Source organism: Corvus brachyrhynchos, unplaced genomic scaffold (genome assembly GCF_000691975.1).
Source record: "Corvus brachyrhynchos isolate BGI_N302 unplaced genomic scaffold, ASM69197v1 scaffold221, whole genome shotgun sequence".
NCBI classification, from domain to species: Eukaryota; Metazoa; Chordata; class Aves; order Passeriformes; family Corvidae; genus Corvus; species Corvus brachyrhynchos.
In genome coordinates, this window is record NW_008236622.1 from 3,169,832 (window position 1) to 3,190,361 (window position 20,530).

At 36.7% G+C, this 20,530-nt stretch overlaps 1 protein-coding gene across 4 annotated transcripts in view; it reads right to left on the bottom strand.

Moving 5' to 3' along the window:
* Window positions 1-613: 613 nt before the first annotated feature.
* The window catches only part of GRK7 (G protein-coupled receptor kinase 7), a 40,757-nt gene continuing 20,840 nt past the window's right edge, over window positions 614-20,530 (bottom strand). Inside the window, exons 4-6 of one of the 4 annotated variants that reach the window (XR_001859427.1) lie at window positions 9,564-19,529; window positions 7,669-7,700; window positions 614-6,965 (exon numbers count right to left, since the gene is read on the bottom strand). Coding sequence is in view for 1 of the 4 variants with exons in the window: in XM_008644147.2 (XP_008642369.1) it covers window positions 19,187-19,529 (343 nt within the window). In the remaining 3 variants the exon portion in view is untranslated. Of the gene's footprint in view, window positions 19,530-20,530 lie in introns of all 4 variants that reach the window. The other 3 variants (XR_001859428.1, XR_001859426.1, XM_008644147.2) reach the window with 3 other exon arrangements.

Genomic DNA, 20,530 nt, shown 5'->3' on the forward strand with positions numbered 1-20,530 from the left:
GGCCGGGGCGGCGCGGGGGTGCCTGCCCGGCGGGGCGGGTCCTGATGCACAACGCATCTTAGAGAAGTGCCAGGGGACAGAAAGGCTCGCAAGTGTAACCTCCGTCTCGGCACTCCGTCCGTGAGCCAGCACCAGCCTAAAACACCAGGTGACAGAACACAAACGTGTCACGATGCTCTAGAAGGGCTGTTGGTAATGTGACTCCTGATGCATCAGGGCTCAAAAGCTCTCTTGCTGTCACGCTCCTGAAGGTCCAAGTAACACAGCACAAAACCCCCCTCCCCATCCCCCGGCTGATAGCAGAGGAGCAGCCTCATTTACTCTTTGGCACGGATCAGGAGCTTACGCCCTGGAATTCTCTTTCCCCAAACGGAGCGGAGCAGTGGCAGCCCCCGCGTACCCCCAGCCCTGGGGGTCAGCCCTAACGTGTTCTCCCTCAGAGTTCTCAGCCAGTGTCAATAATGGCATTAACCGGGGACCTTGCAAAACTCAAGTGTAACAGGAAAGCTCCTACATCAAAGCAGTTCTTAAAATAGTAAGAGATCAAATCCGAATGGAAAAGATACGTTTTTCAGATGTAGTCTGGTGTAAGAGAAACAATTTAAGAGATGTCTTATGAGGAAATACATATTTATCAGCACGGTTAGTTTAAATCTTTACAATGGTTGCAGTATTTCCAGAAAGCAGTAAATGTAAAGCATAAAATAGAATAAACCTGTTTGCCTCTTGAACATTTGATTCCAGTATTCTCTGCTGTTACAGTACATCATCTAAATCATTCTATTTGCTGTAAAACAGCAGCAGAAAACGTATCACTCACTGATTACTCTGTGTCACACTACTCAGCTAATAGATTCCATTTCAGGCCAGAAATAAGCCATCTCCATTTTTATTTTTCTTTTAAATGTCACCAAGCAAAACCTGACCGTCATTCCATTTTAACATCTGCTTTGCTGAATTATTTTTCCCAGTTTATTCAAATAGGTATCCTTCACTATTACGGAATAACATGTCAGCAACATGTACCTATATCCATCTTTTTGGAATGGGCACCATATTGATTCAATAACATTAGAGTTTACTAGATGCAAAGAACAGAGGAATTTAACATAGATTAAAAAAATCAGATTGTCTCTAAGAAATGACCAAGCCCTACATTATGCAGTGAAATGTCAACATCTAAATATATTCATATTTTTTTTAAATTACAGAAAATGTAAACCAAAGTATTACAGAAACTAGAATTATCCAGCATCACTGAAACTCTTTAGTCTGCACATCATAAAATATAGGAAACTTTTTGTACTCTGTACTCTTGAGTTTCAGAGGCTCAGTTTTATTATATTAACCATTATGCTCGTTTTTAAAATCAGCAATCTCATGCAGCCCAACCTGACTTGGATGGAAACATCAGACTGTTCCTGAGATGCAGGAAGGTCAATATTCTGACTCCTGGGCATATAAACCCATGAGCTACACACTGATCCCAGGTAAAATAATGGAAGGGTCCCTCCCTACTCCAGTGAATACAAAGTGCTGAATGAGGACAGCATGATCTGCTACACGGTTACCTGCAAGAGCCCAGGCCTGGACATCAGCCCCAGAGTTGGGGGCCAGGTGGGCAGGGCCCTGGCCTGGCACAGGGACCAGCACAGCCCTGGCAGTGCTACATCACAGGAAAAGGAAAAGAACTAATGCAATCTACTGGGCATAAAAACTTGTCTTCTAGAAAGGAGAAATCTGCACATATTGGTGAAGAAATGGTACAAAAACACCTGCAGTGACTTCTGATATTTACAGTAACAGGGAAATATTAGTGATAGTTCAAAGAGTACTGAAAAAATATCCAGGGAGCAGAAAACAAGCTAACGTAGAATATGAAGCTTCCACATTTCATCTTATTTAGCTTCTGAAAGGAAAAAAACCTGACAAGAGACTGGATTACTTTGAAAAGGTACTTAAATACAGGAAAGAGATCTTGATAGTATGACCTTTTCAACCTGGCTGAAAAAGGCAATAGTATCCATTTGCTGGAAACTGGAGCAAGACAAACCTAATGTTGACATTTCCTGCCTGTGAGGGCAATTAAACATTTAAATAATTTATATCAGCTAAGATAGTGGGTATACCTTTGTTTGGGTTTTAAGCATGAGATTAGATATACTTTTTAAAGACAGGTTTTAACTCAGGTTTGGAAGAAATCCAGTCGTGTGTGTCAGGTGGTTACTGAAATACCTGAGTTGGTTCCACAGACAGAAATGAGGGAGTGGCACTGGTGGTTCTGAATATGGGTGTCTGAACATTGTCAAGTGTGGGCTCATCTCACAGACCATTCAGCACTAAGAGTGCTCCTCAGTTTACAATTTCTTGTTTCTCTGGATCTTTATAATGGTATAATCACTAATATCTATTTCCCAGAGCACAACAGGAAGAAAACCACCTTGAAAATAAGGTATGATGATGATAAAACTGTAAATCATAGAACACAAAATGTTCCAAACTTTAAAAATATTGCCTAAACATACCTGCTAAGTTCTTTTTAAAAATTGTCATGCAGAACTCTGGGGAAAAAAATAAAATATGATAGGAAGCAAGATTGTAATAGTTAACAGTACAGACGGTCTGTAGAGGGCAGTTCTTCAGAACAAGTTTGGTGGGGTTTTGTGGGTTTTTTTTGGTTTTTTTGGTTTGGCTTTTTGGGGGGTTGCTAAAGGGAATTTCACTTTGGCCCATTGGAGAATTCCTGAAAACTAGAAAGCCATCCCCTTCTTTTCTAGTTTGGGTCTAGGGTGGACCACAGCATGACACAACTTTGGCATGACTTGGATAGCTCCCTGGGTCTGCTGTAACTTCCAGAGGGGCCTGCCCAGTCTTGTTTCAAAGCAGCTTTTGAATTGCAGGAGACGTACACATAAGGCTCAAATCTGCTTCTTTATCTTCAGCTAAGTTTAAACTGGAATTAGAAGATACACTATAAACTCAGGACAGAACAACTTCAAAAATATTGTGACTGAAATAGACTTTCTATTTCACTGTACAAAATACCAAGAGACACATTTTCATGAGAAAAATATGTACAAAAGACTTCCCACTAAAAAATGAAAAAGAAAATGTCTGTCATTGTGAGAGTAGAAAGACTACAGAAACAGTTCTTGTGTTTGGGAGTTTGCCAATGAATCAGAAAGGGCTGGTAAAAATGCATTCATTATGCAGAGCCCCCTCACTCTTGAAAAAACTTCTTTATTCACAGAGACAAGATTCTGCTCTCACATATAGCACGATAACTCCTGTGAAGTAAATGGGAGTTGACTTGCATTATGCAGAGGAGATTTTTGCCCAGATTTTCAGCATTTGTTTACAGTGAGAACAAGAGACTCTAACTATTGTTGAAAACTATTTTGCTGCTTATTTTTAATACAAAGGGTTCAAAGTGAGGAAAGCTCAAACTGTAGGAATTTCACAACTATTAGCCTTTTTATCCATTTTATAACACACTGTCAGAGTCCAGTTCCAGATTTTTTTTCATGGACAAGTAAAAGAGCTTCTTAATGAAAGCTGGTTTGAGAAGAATTTATAAGAATGAAGTATCTGTCTTAATTGCTGAAGCATTTTCTATCCTCTTGAGCTAATACCTTATAAACAGCAATTGAGTGAGGGACCACAGGTGTTTACTGGCAAAGTCTGTCTACAATACATCAGTGAAGTACAGGTCTGACACAGAAAAAAAAGGAGCTGGGCAAGACAGCTTCCATTAGTTCATGAGTATCCCTGGGATGGGAGCAGAAGGGGCAGGGGCAAACAGGAAGCCATTAGGAAGAGGGGCTAAAGGGGTAAAATAAAGCACAGGACAGGCAGGGTGAGGAGTTTGGGGCTGGAAATTAGGTTTAATGATGAAACTCACATTAATTATCAAGTGCTGCTAAAAGAGATGGTCCCTCCTCTCCCTATTCCACTGTCCCTTTCCAACCCTGGCTGTGATTTTTAGCATTGGTGTTCATTTTACCCCATGATGACCTGATTCAGAGAGCTGAGCTGAAAGAAAAGGAACTATACAAGTTTAGTTCCCTGACTCAGCTCACAAGGGAGACCAGGACAGACAGTAGGAGGAACAGGACGGACTACCCCTTTCAGTGGCAGCCCACAATTAGATTGGCAGAACCACATCCTGAGTTCAGCAAGGGACTCAGGCAGCAAGCCAAGGAGAAAGCCAGCACTGCTGGCTAAGTCAGGAGACTGAGGCTGAAATGAAGAGTCTATGAAGACAAAACACTGTTGAAAAATTGATGTTGGAGGGAATGAAAGGCCTGGAGAAGTGAGGTCAGGTTTGGAAGGAGGAAGAGGATAGAAAGAAATTGCAGGAGTCTGTCCTTGCTGCAGCATTATGTTCTGCCCTTGAAAATACATTAGAAAATACTAAATTTCTCTATTCCTTTACCACCAAATTTTCTGATGCAAATTATGAGCCCATGTCCATATGTCATTGCTTTCTGCTATCATAGAAGATGACAACTTCTTATTCCTACCAGTAATCAATGTATGCAGCAGGGAAGTCTTTTGCAGTCATCTAATCTTACTGATAAAAGCAGTGGTATCATACCAACATGATTGTACTGATATGTCTCTAGGTCACTGGGAAAAGAAAAATGATGAAACAACAACAAAAGAAGACAAAGGAGCTTTGAACACCTGTAAGCTACAAAACACAGTTTTTAAAGGTTGACTCATACACGGCTAAAGACAAGCAAGAAAGACTCATTATAAACTTTTCCTCTAAAAGGGATACCTAAAAAACCAAAAATCTTTGGAAGACAAAATTTTATTTACATTTTTCTGGTTTTTATCTGGTGTGTCTGTTAAGATACCTGTCACATGAAAGTGTTCATCTTTTTCATTCAGTTTTCCTTCTGTATCTGCATTTCCCTACCGATATAAATTTAGTCTATACAATGCAGCAGTTTGTGCAGATGACTCTGAAATACAATAGGTTGCCCCTCTAATTTACTTAAATGCTACTGAGAGATTGTCCCACGATGGGAACTAGTATTTTCAGTTTTCCCAGTCCAGCTTTCTTCCCCCAGTCAAGTCACTGATTCCCTTAGTGATCTTGAACAAATCCTTTGATTTAATTGCACCCGAATCAAGCCAGCGGGATAAGTAAAGAAAAAAGCAGCTTTTCCCTGCAAACCAAAGCCTGTGCCTGAACTGTGCCTTCCCCAGTAACCAAATACGAGTGAGAGTAACACATTTCCCCTTGGGACCATCATGAGGGAGTCAAGAATTCCAAATGTGTTTCAAAACCTAGAAGATGGGTTCAAGTTTGGTTTTGAAAGATATTCTTGCTAATCCAGTAATTAACATGATGGTTTTGCATAGAATAAAGAATCTTAAATATTTAGAAGCATATGATTATAGTGTTTTTAAAAGAGTCACTATTACTTAAAACATATTAATTTACTTGTTCACTTCAAACAGACTAGATCTCAACTGTTATGTTTTTTAAACTCTGGTGGCTTACTTAATGAATGCTTGTGACTCATAAGGCCTATTATTAGTCCTTATGAGCATACATTAGCTAAAAAAAAATTATAGCAAGCCAGATTTTATGTTCTGTTTAGCCGAAAGTTAACAGTATTATATAAACCATTGCAATGTAGTTCCCCTTCAACTATTAAAAATGTATTGTAACCTACTTGTTTTGGGTATGTTCCATTTTACTTCCTAATCCAAACAGTGTGTGTTACATACATACACCTTAGTGATGGTGGCATCAAACTCAAGTTACAAAAATATTGAACCAGCTGCTATACAGGAACAGCTCCTGACTGATATTTTTATCTGAGGTTAATTATTGAGTCTTTTTGAGTGTGTCTGCCCCTCAGTGAGAGCTAGATTTGTTAAAAAGCCAACCACCTTCCCCTATCATTAACCACAAACGATATTGCAGATGCTTAGCATTTTTTCCATGAAGTCCTACATCCATCTGTTCCTGATAAATTCATTCGTAGGGAGTATCCCTATAGTAAGTACAATTGTGGAACACCCACACAAAGTCACAAGGCTTACAAATTGAGATAATATCCACTTTTTATGCTAGGCAGTTAATCTGTCCATTTATACAAGTTTTGAAAAGGAAGTTGAAAAAAAGAGCACTTTTGAATATGGAAAATGAAAGTCAGCATTTTCTTTCTAGTGTGAATGTGTGGGAATTCCACCATTAGTCTATTTTTGGTCTGACTTTTTTACAGCATTTTTGGTAAGATTGTACTACCCTCACAGCAAATAATTAAATCACTTTAAACAAAATCGTAAACTCTTAGCAATTGATTTTTGTTGGTTTTTAACTATCTGTGGTTTTTAAAAGGCCGTAGATACAATGTAGTCTATAACATAATTTTATAAATAAGTATTATAGGAATAATAGAAAAGAACCAGAGCTACATAGGATCCATGTGCTTATTTCTTTTTGATTCTGCGGGCTCCTGCATATTTTATTCCCAGTAAATGCTAGCAGATTTTCCCAAAAGGGCCACCAATAAAGGTTTTTAATTATTTTTAAAATGTATTTTCCAATTTCTCCCACATTTGAACAAACATGTACAACAGGCCTCCCTTTTCATTGCTTCCTAATCATAATACAATCTGAAAATGTTTATTCTACCTCCTATTGTCAGATGCAATCCTTTGAAAGGAAGGAAACTGTATTTAAACAGAACATTTAACTTATCTATTTTAAGGGCAACAGTGGTTACCATGGTTACTAAGATGCTGGGAAACTATACATTTTTTAAAACATGGTGGCTTGGGAAAGTTTTTTTTCAAATTCATACTGCAGACAAAACCAACAAAAATCCACACTTGAGTGCTCACATAATAAGCAAAGCTGCTGTATCTTCTTCCTGCGCTGGGAGAGATACTTGCCATACATGAATGGAAGTGTTTGAGCAGAAGGAGCAGGATCTAGTTCACTGAAAAATCAAAAGAAAACCCTGTCAAAATGTGGTCTGTTATAATCACAGAGCCTACGAGAAAATAAAATCTTCAACTACAAAAAAACCCTGAGTATTAAAAAAGATTGAAATGTTCTACATCCTTGTTACTGCAGTTCTCTGCTGCTGTAATTGTAATGGACACTTTAATACTGTCAATCTTCATTTTTTATTTATTCACTAAATTGTTTGCTAACATGAGAAAGAGAAGATCATTTATAATAAAAGCCCATCTGCATAGATTTGTGCAAATATAATTGCACATTCTAATGTTCAGACAAGGACATGTTGATTATATCTGAGATCTATCTGTTAACAAATCTGGGGCCACAGAAATGGATTTTTTTAAAGTAATTCCATAACACAGATAAATTAAAGTACTTACAGCCATCTTAAGGAGCAAACCTGGTTGTGATTTCTGGCAGAAATCACAGTGCAGCTTCCAGGTGTGGAAGATGATTTATGAAACTGATGAAGGAACTGTATTTCATATGTGCTATGAAGAGCAGTGTTGTGTTCTCAGCATTTAAACACAAACTAAGCACAGCTGGCCACTGCACTGAACACACCTGTAGTGCTAAGGCTGCTGTACAGCTGCTATCCTTTCACTTCATGTCAAGATGGACTACTCACATTTGCCACATGGAAAACATCATTAGCAAGGTTATTAAAGGTTACTAACCAATACTTGAGAGGAATGACTTCCCTGTGTAACTACAACAGAAAAACAGAGAGTTAATCACATTGAAAACATTGAAGTGACTGCAGAGAAAGTAGTTATTTGCGTAGATCATAGGCAATGAATTCATACTCAAATTGATTATAGATTGTCCCAAACAATGTTCAAATAAATACTACAGCAGGAAATACTAAATATCTGCCTTAAATTTGACCATGAAATACAATTACAGCTGTTCCTCCCTCTGTGGTAATTGTGAAGTGGTTGAGATGATCTCAATAAGAGCAGATTTTTTGTTAGATCCTAAATCATTATGTCAGGACCCACAGTGGAGTCCAGGTAGGGCAGCTATAATATGTGTCTTGTCGGTATCTGTTCTGCATTTAAAAATATTCTTAGAAGGAGGCCCAATTTCAAAACCTGGTTTTAAATTAGGTTTATTTAATCATTAATAATTCATACTATCAAGATACAAACCCAGTTCATCATATCTACATATACCTAACCTTAAGTAAACTGACAGACAAGTAAGCCACTAACTGGAAACTCTGTATTTAGGTGAGAGGAGAAACTGTTTAGGCAGCATGAGGAATTGTTGGCAATTATTGCTAAACAATGTTCTTAAACACAGACCTAAGAAATTTTGGATTTGGGGGAACCAGTGGAGATTCAGGTTTTGCCATTTCCATTGTTAAAAGACACAAACCCTCATTTGCAATCCTCAGCTGTTAACTTTGAAAAAGCTTGTAACTCTATGCAAAAATCATCATTTAATTTTAATTTCCTGCAATGCATTAACTTACAAAGCTATAAGTATTCTACTTTTATCACTGTTGTCTTTCCATTTTAGTTACATTTGGGGCAGACTTCTTAACCTGTGATTAATGTGCAGGTGGAAAATAACAAGTTAATGATGGGACAAAGATTGGATTTGTTTTACTAGCTTTTGCTTTGGTTCTGGCTTATGCAGAGATTCTGTGTGCATTTACAGAGATTTCCAGGGCTGGTTCTGAGCCTTCACCCTGTGACATACATACTCTGCTGTTTCCTAGACATAAGATTTTTACTTCTTTTGGGTCAAATAATACATAATAAATCAGTTTGTAGAGACAAATATCTGATTAAGATTTCTATTAAATAAAAAAAATCCCCTTTTCCATGTTACTTTTCTAAGTTTGTATTCCGTTTGAGTCAAGTAGTGTTGGGTTCAGTACACTACATGTTCTGCTTTTCAACAACTTTTATTTCAGAATAAATCCTTTTGGCACCTTGAAATCTGAAGTATTCTTTTACTAGAACTCATGCCTGTTGCTCATGTCAAAAAAGAAGGACAATGTTTTTTCATAAGGGTGTGTCCTATGATATAGTTAAAAGTATTTTTTTTTTCTTTCTCTAAGACTGTTCCCTGCTCTGAAGAGGGTCAATATTAAGCACAAAGTAAATAAAAACGCTGCTGTCTGAACTTGAAGCAGCAGAATAGCCAAAAAAATTCCTTAGGGTGTCAGTTAGTATTACACAGATAAGCATCTGTGAACACAGAGACACTTGCAAAAAATTTTTTTTTTAATTGAGTTCTTCTGAGCACATATACTGTGCTCTCAAGCTGTTCTCTGTGTGTCTCCTTGTGTCTCCCTCCCCATTGCTTTGTTTCTCTGGTGAAATAAAAGCCCTTTACTTTAATAAAACCATTTGTGTTTTCACTAGAAACATAAAACTATACAAATGACTGTGCAGTAATCTATAAATTGTATGTTGAGCAACTGAAAAGTTGGTAGGCAAACCATCCCTCTAGAGATGGATTCACAAAAGTTCATTGCAGTTGCTTTAGTATGTACTATTACTTTAGATGCCTTGGTCTTTGCCTGACAGTTGTAGGCTTTAGAAGAGTTTTCACCTACTATTAGAAAATAAATAAAGTTCTTCTAAACAGTCCAAATATTTTCATATCATCTAGGTGACCCAGAGATGCGTGTCCAAGTCTGAAACATTTCTTCATTCTCTTCTGCTGGTAGAAGTATTAATTGCAGTCTGCTAGCTATAGAATGGAAAAAACAAATTAATAGAGGGTTGTTCACTTGATTTACTATAAATTAGAAAGTACTTGCAAGGGGAAAATAAAGATTCAGGCAGCATTTTCTCTCTTGCTATTGTAGAAAAAAAAAGGCATTGTTCATTTAAAATAACAGCTTTTACAGAATGAGTCTATTTTTCTCCTTACCGGAAGATTGCAGGAACAGAACACAATTAATGCATTTACTGCCACTCCTGATTAAAGTGAAGATTTAAGGTCTTGCATATCCTGTCTTAAACTGATTTCAAAATGCCTATTTTTCAGATAATGTAATATGATGGTCATTTCAGAACACTACAGTCTGGAACACTGTCCATTCCATGGATCTCAGAATAACAAACTATCCCTGTGTCCATCCAGACAAAAAATGGAATATGTTTGTTAATACAGCTCACTAATTACAACCTTCTCCCCTCAAAATTAGTAATTTTCATAACTGTTTTAATTTATAGTTCTCCAGTTAAAAACTTTCCCTCTGTTTTACTCTAAACTAAAAACTAAACCGATACCTGTAGCTGATGAACTCCTCAATTAATTAGCCCTGCATAAATTTGATTGGGACAACATGCTGAAGGGGTGTGAAAGATTTATGCTCCATTACTACACAAAGATAATTTCATCACACATCTGGTCTTGGGTCTATTATCATAATAAAACTAAAAACCTTGCCATATGGTACCCATGGCCAGCCTTTGACTTCAGACTTTACCAAACATCTTCATCATCTTGTTCTTCTCACTGAAAAAAGAGTAACAAAATATCTAAGAACTTGTGCTTTTCATCACGAGTATAAGCACTGAGGATATGCTATAACTGCAGTAACTAACTCACCAGTTTTAAAGGAGACCAAGTTTCAAACCTGATGCATTCACTTCAGAGGAGTTCAGTTTCTTAAATTCAGTAAATTGCAACATTTTTTTTTAAAGACAGAAGATACGGAATCCTGAAAATCAGGGTCATATTTTATTCAATAGCAAAAGCAGTTAAATAATTCCTGTGCAGTAAGAGATCAACATTTACAAAGCCAGTAACTTTCATGCACTTGGAGAAAAAAGTAAAATCTGGTTAGGAATCATCTGAGGTCACCCACCCCCTGCCTAGAACTGTCTGTGCTTTCAAATACATACCAAAATTTTAAAGTGAATCTGTCCCTACATGAACTAGAGCAGATTCTTACAGTGTTGCCATTCTGCAGAGCCTGTTTCCTTCACTGCTGTTAGCTTTACAGATTAATAGGAGCTGTTTAAGGTGAGGAAACTGTTGGCAGCAAAATAAACTAGCTTGGCAAAAGATCAGGAGGTTTCAATCTCTTGGCAAGAAATAAAAGTTTCCTTCCTTTCTTTGTTTAAAACACTTGATCCACTATTCTCTGAATAAAGCATATGTAAAATTCTGAAGAGATTATCCATTTCTTTATTCCTTTCCCTGCCTGGAACTGAGGTAACTTAGGAGCCTTTTGAAAGACCAAATATAAGAGTACATACTCAGTTTTGGTTTTCATGGGTAGTAGATCCTGGATTAGGGTTATGAATTAATGAATTATAGGACTTTTCATCCAGGATCTGTCACCACATTTTCATTCACAACAAAAATAATATAACATTTTGATTTACTATTGACACAGAAAGATGGGGAGAGGAGCAAAAATGTGAGCTGCAGAAATGAGAAAAATCACCTCGGGGGGTGGAATTTTGGAAAACCAGTATTCGAACATTTATCCATTTCTTGATTTAACAGAGTAGAACTCTCATTATGGGATGTCTTATACTAAAATGAAAGCATGAAAATTCTTAGGTCATATCAGACAATATATCATTATCAGATTATTTTAAGCAGCATACAAAGTACCCTTACAATTTAGTAAGAGCACATTTTCTGATTTCTTCTTCTGTACTTGATAAAAAGATGCAGTTGAGCAATACAACTACAGAGCACAGCTTCCCACATTTCTTCCAAAAGTACCAAGAATGTTTCTGCTTTTACTATTTGTAAAACAAAACCAGATCTGAGTATCAATAGATGCGTAACTGTATAATCATTCCACCTTCTCACAGCCTCTCAGAGAGTACATCCTTTCTAATGCAATACCTTAAACTTGAAATTTTTCATGCAAGTGTGCTCTGACAGCTCATTAGTTTGATGGTAGGTTCCAGATTTTGGCACTATCATTTCTCACTTTCACTAAGCATGGGAAACCAAAAGTTTACACACTTGTACATACTGTTGGCAGCACTGCTTAGCTGTCTTAGTCAAATATCCAGAACTAAGTCTTTGCCTTCACTCTGTGCAGCAAGATATTTAAATTGGTCTCTTCAAACCTTACTTAATATCAGGATGAATATTTCTATGTCGATGCTGATTAAAATAGCCTGCAACAGTGATACAGTTTATTTACAGACATGGACAGTAGTTTTACTAAGGAACTGATATGAGTTAAAATATCTCCTTTTTGTTTAAGAAAATACTCCTTAAACTACAGCCTAATTTTCAATATACGTTGATTGCATATTTCTCTTCTTTTTGAACACCAGGTTATTACTGATGTATCATTATCTTCTCAAGGTAGCTCTGTTTTTACCAACTTTATCACAGTTTTGGGGTCAAAAATAGCCTCTTATCTGTTTGCAAAGTTGCATCAATGAATAATATCCTAATAGGGAATAGGATAGAAGTTAGCCTGGAGGAAGGGATAAAATCTTGTAAAGAACAGAAAGGAAAAATTCCTCTGTTCTTCAGAAAAAACCTGCGCCTAATGATTGTTGTCAAATCAGATTCATAGTTCTTGCATAATTAAGATAGAATAAAACGGATTTAGAAGCCAGATGCCATATTTGAGATTAGTGTCAACTTGTCCTGTACGAGTTCACCAGAGAGTTTCCTCCTCTTGTTCATGACATCCTGTTGTCACGAACAAGACAATGTTCATGGTATTCATTGTTTAAGGTAGTATGTTTCAGAAATAGAAGCACAATTCTTTTGCCTTGTTTGTAAATCAGGCCTCTCTCCAGTTATTGCACAATAACAGGCTAAATTGGTAATTGGTACTAGCAGTTCTTCTTTATGATCCTGGTGTTATTATTACTGATAATGATAATAATTATCCATACTTCTTACTATGAATTTAATTCCTTCCTACAAGGAAATGCACAAACAGGAACACTTTAGAGCCTTCCTGTTTGGTACTGTTGCAGACATTCTCTCATTGGTTCCACTCCAATCATCCATTTCTATTTTCTATCAAAAAATAGCTCTACTGTCACTTGATCTAGAGAAGCCATTCCTAACAGTGGGACTGAACTGACTCCATGCATTATGAAACCGGACTTCCTTCTGCCCACTTTCATACTCCCAAAACCACTTCTGCCTTCCACGCTGGTGATGCCAGCAGCAGGCTCAAGCCCTCATATCACTGCAGTGCTGTGCTCTGCTCTACGTCCTCTGAGAAGCCCAAGATATGGGAACCATTTCCCTCTTTGTAGTTCCATCAATGGATTTGCACAGACTGAGCACTAGGCACTGTAGACTAGCAGTGGAGTTAAAGAAAGCTTCCACTGCTGCCCAAAAGGTGTGCAGTGGGAACAGAATGTATTGCTGTAGGAATGTTTGCATACAGGAGTGATTAACAAATCTGCTCTTACTTGCAGTAGCCCTTTTACCCCAGCGATTCAAAAGTCACGAGACATGTCTAGCACATCCCATGTCATGCTTGCTTGAAATCTTGCAAAGCAAACATAACTCAACATTCCTGTACAATAGCTGTTTTTTTAAACAGTTACTTCACTATTGTTAACTGAACTACAAGTTATGACAAGTGATATATCCATAGTCATCCCTTTGGCATTCTTTATAAAAACATGAATCATGGAAACATTCATCATGAGGAACTCCCATCATAAGGACATGTACACAGTATGTCGTTCAGCCTCACTGTATCTTTCCACTCTGTAAAATGTAACTGTCAGAAGAACTTCAATGAACTGTACAGGCCAACATGTAAGTTTGGTAAAGCACAACTGATAAAACACATCAGAATTCATTAGTTATGTTTAACTTCAACTAATGCTTGTGTACAGAAGAAAAATGAAAATTTTCTTTCTTTGTAAGTCATTCTACCAAACACTGCAATAGCACCATATCAGTGTATGTTAACCAGAAAACAAAACACTTGGAAGAACTGGCCAACTAACAAAACTCAGACATTGAAAAGCATGGATAAAGAGCATAAATAGGATAAAATAACCAGATTGTGTTTGCACTTGGTCAACAGGAAAGGAAGGAATTAACCACTGCAGCTGCCCCAAAATTGGCAGAAGGAAAGGAATAGACCTAACATATCCAGAAGCCCTTTCAAAGAGACTCACAGGGATTTTTTCCCATGTTTTTCACCACGAAAGCCTTTCACCACTTAGGGTCAACGCTAAATGGTGTTGAAAGCTGTTGTTTATGGCACCTTTTGCCTGTCCAAGATACAAAAGTAACAGTAAGTTTCCCTGAAAACTGAAATGGCTTCATTCAGAACTGTGCCAGTTTTCTGGAGGTGACAGGAAAGGAGACGTGAGTGGGGTATATAAGGACCATCTGCTATGCCGTATAAAAGGAAAGGAACTCAGGAGAAGGGTGCTACCTACAGACATCACCAGGCATGTTTTCCCATGGATAAAGGTACTTGTATTCCAAGAGACACATTGACACCCCCTGCGTTCTTACTCTTGCTCTTTTCTAGGCAAGAGATGCCAAAAAGATTTCCCCTCCCTAAGGAAAAGGGCTAACTGGTAAGAATTTTATACTAGCTCTGCTCAGGTTCAGACAGTTATTATATAAATGAAACTCAAGAGAAATACCAAGCAATTATTTCCTAAGAAACATTACTCTTTTGGTATATACTTTTAAAATTAAATACTAGATTGAGTGTTACTTGCTGCAATGATGTAGTGCCTAATCATAAAATGTCATGTGCTTACTTAAGTTGGTTTTCATTTTCTGTCCATGCACTCCTCACTATGCCTGTGCAGCTCCCCAAGGCTGTTGTGACACAAAGTTCCAAATGCACTCCCTGAGCTGCACTGATCACAGGGGACCTTTACCCACAACATTACATGTGTCAGGTCTCATACTGCAAAGTACCAGTACCTTCTTCCACCTGTAGATTTCAAACTTGATGTGTTTATCACTCGGGAAAAATATATGCTTTGCTTTTAGCAGAAGTCCCAGAACTGGTAGGATTTTCAGTGCTTCTATGGTGCTATGAACCATAGTTGCAAAGACCTTAATTTAAATCCTATCATGGAGAAAAAAACACTGTATATAATAAAAATACTTGTTTTACAATTCATTACAGCAGAAAGAGATTAAATGTTTTGGTATTAAAAAACTAATGATAAAAAGATAAAAATTATTGTCATAACATCAAAGAAGCAATTTACACTTTTTAAGATAAATAACATGAGCATACTTACTTATTCTCATCATTGATGTGGATATTCAGATCAGAAAAATGTTACATATATATCATTAAAAGCTGTAAAAGCAACAATATTTTAAATACACTTATAAGCATTTCATTTCTAAAAAAAATGCCGATATTAAAAATATATAAAACCATGCATCAGTTTATAACTACAACTGTACAATTTCAGACATCTGCTCTAAGTAGAGATCTCATCTTACTTTTGTTTTGCTTTCTGTATTGGCATTTGTTTATGGTTGAAGAAATAACTGTCTCAAGTTATGATGTTCTTAGCTTAATGTAAAGTTGCCTTCCCTAATAAAGATGCAACTGATAGCCAGGAATTTGCACACTAAATTTCCTATTACTAAATCTATTTCATATTGGAATATAAAAGTGAACTTCTTGCTGCAACACAAGGCATTTATTGACTACATGAGCCTTTGCCATGAAACAACTGAAGGTACTCAGTACCACTGAGAAATAATCTCTGTGAACAACGATTTCATTAGGTTAATATTAATACCAAACATCATTTTGTCTCTGTGCTCAGTGAAATTAGGGAAGCAATGGTAAGGGTAACAGAGGTAGTATCAAAGAAAATCTGGACTTGAGATGTAAGGGAAAGGTCTTTCTTTTATACCCTCTCAGAGCCAGCAACCTTTCTTCAGTGTCACCAAACTTTAAATGATGTTCTTATAAGAACACATCAAGCCACCACGAATCTCACATTTCAGCCTTCTACAGTTAGAATTACCAAACAGTTCCAATAGCCGGACTGAATAAAACAGGGCAGGAAAGACAGCACTGTCCGTACAATGCCTGCAGAGTGGCCAGGGCAACTCTGTAACCTTTCACAGATTGCATTTAATGCAACAGAGTTCACAATTTAGTTTTTTAGATTATATTAGCACTCAAATGCATCTTATCTGCTGGAAAAAGGAGGCAGCCAAGTGAGACACCACAACATTGGCAAAGCATGAAAAAGGGAGACAACTAGAAGAAAAAAATTGTAGTTTCAAATTACAAAATTTCCTTTTGCCACAACAACTCAAGTAATCCACAACCACAAGGTTATTTTCCTCCCCCAAGTCATCCCTCATTTTCTATCATAAACATCCAATGACCTGGTCAATACTTTAGACTTGGGCCCTGCTCTTGCAACACTTGCATATACATTCAAATTTACCCACATGAGCACCATCTTTGGTTGCAGTAAGACAATTCATTGAACATGTAAATCTTTTGGGATTGCTGGCTTTTTGTTAAGGTGAAGCAGGTTGTTAAAATAACTTTGCTCCTGAAAGTTTAACAAGGAACTTTACAGTGGAAGGAAGAAGAAAAGAACCAAGGATTTCACAGATTCCTTAAAAAAAATTGAAAATAATTTTTAAAAGACTCACTGAAAATGAAATAATCTTTGTTCTGCTCCCTCTCCACAGCACAAATAGAAGTTGTTCATGTTGTGAAAAGAGAATTTTAGAAAATTAATGAATACTTCAAGCTAATACATTCTTCTCTGTCATACACTGTGCCAAACTGTGCATTATCAGACTTCTGATGAGTTACTCTGAATGATTCATGATACACTTAACATTATGGATCTCACTGATGCACATCCTGCTGAGATTAATGACACTACAACATTTCTAAAACTAAATACCCTAATTCTATGCACACATGGCATCCCGAATTCACAGATCTCAGTATCGCAATACATTTTGAAAAATGCAGCCTTGCAACACCTGATATCACAGGGAATATGTGATTCTAACAAGACATTAAATTCTGGTTCTGTCTGTACATAACCTCTTTCCAAATGGGAACTCAAAACTCAGTTATGCACTGGAAAACCTACAGCCATTTCAGAGTACTGCTTTATGGTTCTGGAGGATTTTTGAAATAGCATTTCTATGGATTTGAGGTGCATCAATTCAGGACAAAAGTTTGAGGCCACTAGCACTAACAGGTCTCTCCTAGCTGTAATAAGGTGGTGGCTATGTTTTTTGTGTCATTTTGTGTTTTGTGGGTTTAAAAAAACATTATAATATTTACACAATATATAATATATATATAATATATATAAAAAAGTTTTCTGTCTTGGTTTCTTAAATATACTAGCCTATTATATTCACTACCACTGTGAGAGCTTTCTGCAGGTAGGAGCAATGAGAAATAAAATCAATGGATGTCAGTGGTGGAAGCACTTTCGTAAATCCATGCCAGGACCACATCACTCTCCTCTCAACTTCCTCTGCTTTTCATAATCTTTCAGGATCATCCTTCTCAATTAAAAGACCAAGTCAGAATTCAGCTTATATTGTTTCAAACTATTTGATACAAAGTCTTCACTCAAAAGACAGACAATTTTATGCTCATAATTCATGAACAGAATTACCCACTAATCCTAAGTAACACTGTTCTTGATTTTTCACTTGAATATTAAGTATATAAAGCACTGGAAAAGCAAATTTAAAAGAAAAAAAGAGCAATTATTTTTCTACTCAGAACAACACAAAGTATTACCAATTACTTAGCTGTGACTAAAACACTTAAAGTATTTAAAACTTAAGAGTTTGGGATGTGCTATTAGGTTATAAATAAATACCAACGCTCTGTGCTGCACATGACAGACCTGACTATAGAAGACATTGTATCTACAGGTTTTCCTCTTCTAAAACAGATGTGTGAGTTAACCCCTGTGTCTAGTTAAAAGAAATCCTTGAGTTCAGTAGGAGGTTTGCTGTATGAAAAACAGAAAAGAGGGCATTTGCAGCCTCCAGGACTCCAAGGAATGAAGTAGTTTCAGCTTCCACTTCAGTCAATGGAAATTATGGCTGGATAGATGACACTGACCAGCATGTGCAGGATCAGTTTTAAAAGTTGTGCAAAGAACAACTGCCTATTTTCTTACCACAGAAAATCAGCAGGAGGCATCTCATGAGTAATACACTTCATCAGTAGCAAGTATTCATAGCAATATTCCCAAGTAATTCAATTTAGGTTGTCATAAAATTGAAAAATAAAAAACACATCAAAATTTGCAAGAATCAACAAACATTTGAAGATAGTTTCAACTTGCATACATAACATTTTCATCATTACAGCACTTAATAGTATAATGCATTTTGCAACTTGAATTAAAATCTTACACTGAATGCCTTGTAAAAAGTCAATTACGAATTGCTTTGGTCTATCTGTATCTTAATTTATCACCAAAATACAGAAAAATTATCAGGAAATCTGATATAAGTTTAAAATTGCCAAAAAGAATGTCTATTTACTTACAAATACATTTTCTTTGTATATGGTATTATCACTTAAAAGAATACACTTAATAATAGTAAATAAATGCTTTATTCAATTAAATTGGTGCTATCTTATCTTCAAATCTTAAAATCACATTTGAAAAGAGTTTGATCCTGTTGTTCTTATTTCCAAGTGATATGTAGATATTTCTTTATATCTTATGACAATTTGAACATATTAAAATATACCACCCAAAACCTAATAGAATTTAACAGACAGACTGGCTAACCAATAAGATTCCAAGTTTGACATGGTATATGAGCTCCACTGTCCAAGATTACTTGAAAATTAAAAAATCCTTCCTGAAAACTGTAGAACAAAGAGGAAATGTTAGTAGAAATAACAAGAAAAAAGAGACAAAACCAACAAATCATTGTATTCAAAACAGTAATCAGTCATTTTCAAAAGCTATTGCCTCTTCACTCTATCATTGCTTGTTGTATTTCAGAATTTCTATTCTAAGCTTCTTGAAGAAATATGGTTCTTCATTTGATACATCTCCAATAACACAAAAATGTCTCCTTCCTTAGAGCAAAGGAAAATAATACAGTCTATTCAGCTGGTGGTACTACATAGCCTGTCAATGTCACATTACACTGGCTGGTTCTTCTCAAACAGGTGTACTGAGTTTCTGAAATAGAGTCAGAATATGGAAAGTTCTGAGGTGGTTTCTATTCTTTTTGGTAATGATATAATTACAACAACAAACAAACTCCCGATTTAGCTTCCCCTCCGTTTGCATAACCTCCAGAAACTACTCTGTTGGGATCATTCAGTTCATCAAACAGTCCAGTTTCAATGATTTCTTCCTGCCAGGGTATAGGGACAGCACCCGTTGCAAACTTTTTGAAGAACTTCTTGTCTTTGTCATCAAACTCAATTCCTCGTATTTCAGAGAAGTCAGCAATGTCTGCAACGTCTTTGGCATAGACAACTGATGGATCTGGCACAAATGGAGGGTCAATAAGGCTTGCCTCTAGCCTGTGGAAATTTATTGTTTTGAAGAAGCTGTGTTTTCTTGGGTCATCGTCTTCATTCCTGCAATAAAGCAAAAGTTTGCTCATCAGTGTGTTTTGCTCTCAGAGAGATACAGGGGTGGCTGTGTTTCGTACATGACAGTACTTTAAAATAAGGGGAGATATATCATGCAGCACAATTCCTTTTTTCCTAACCAAAGAACGCTGCATTGCACAACATAAGCCAAGTCGAGAAGCTGAAAACATTCTGATCCCGTTACTCATTACTCCACCTCTCAGGGTAAATCAGCCCAGGCAAGGTGCCACGCTCCAGGAGCTGCAATGCTGCATCTGGGATGCCCCATCCAAAGGTATACTTCCACCAGAACTGAACCTACAGCAGGATGGGGAGGGGAGGTACGGGATTTACTGTCCAACAAGGGAGGTTCAATGACTGGCCCTGTATCAACTAGGATAAGAGTATCTACACTATAGGGTAAGAATATGTATTAAACTCTAGAATGGGGTATATTGGGTTAATACATCTATAGAATGACTCTGAGCAGCAATAGTCTGAATAGAAACCTGGTGACAAATGACAATTCTGGTTTTATCTTAATTCAAAGCATCTACACATTTACATTAAAAAACTCAGTTATGACACTCAAATAAACACTCCCACTTTTAGCAACTGTTCATTCAAAATAACTACTCTTATAAATTAACAAACATTTTTTTTAGGCAAGAGATTCACAGATTATGACATTAACAAAAGTATGTGTGCCACTGTCACAAACATAATCCTTTATTAATACAGTTAAAACCCAATAAGAAAAAACAGAAAGGACTAAATAATTGTAAACACTTAAGTTAAACAAATCTTATGAAAAACAACTTCACACCTTAGGGAGAACTTCACCTGTAAAAGAACTAGTGAATTGTTTCACTCTAGACCCATAGAGAGACTGTAGGATATTTTCTGATGATAAAAATCATCTGAGCCTCAAATGTGTGCTTGTTGAACATGACCAAAGACCACAGCTTTTGAACTGTGCCTCTAGTGTCAAGGCATGCAAAGTCTGA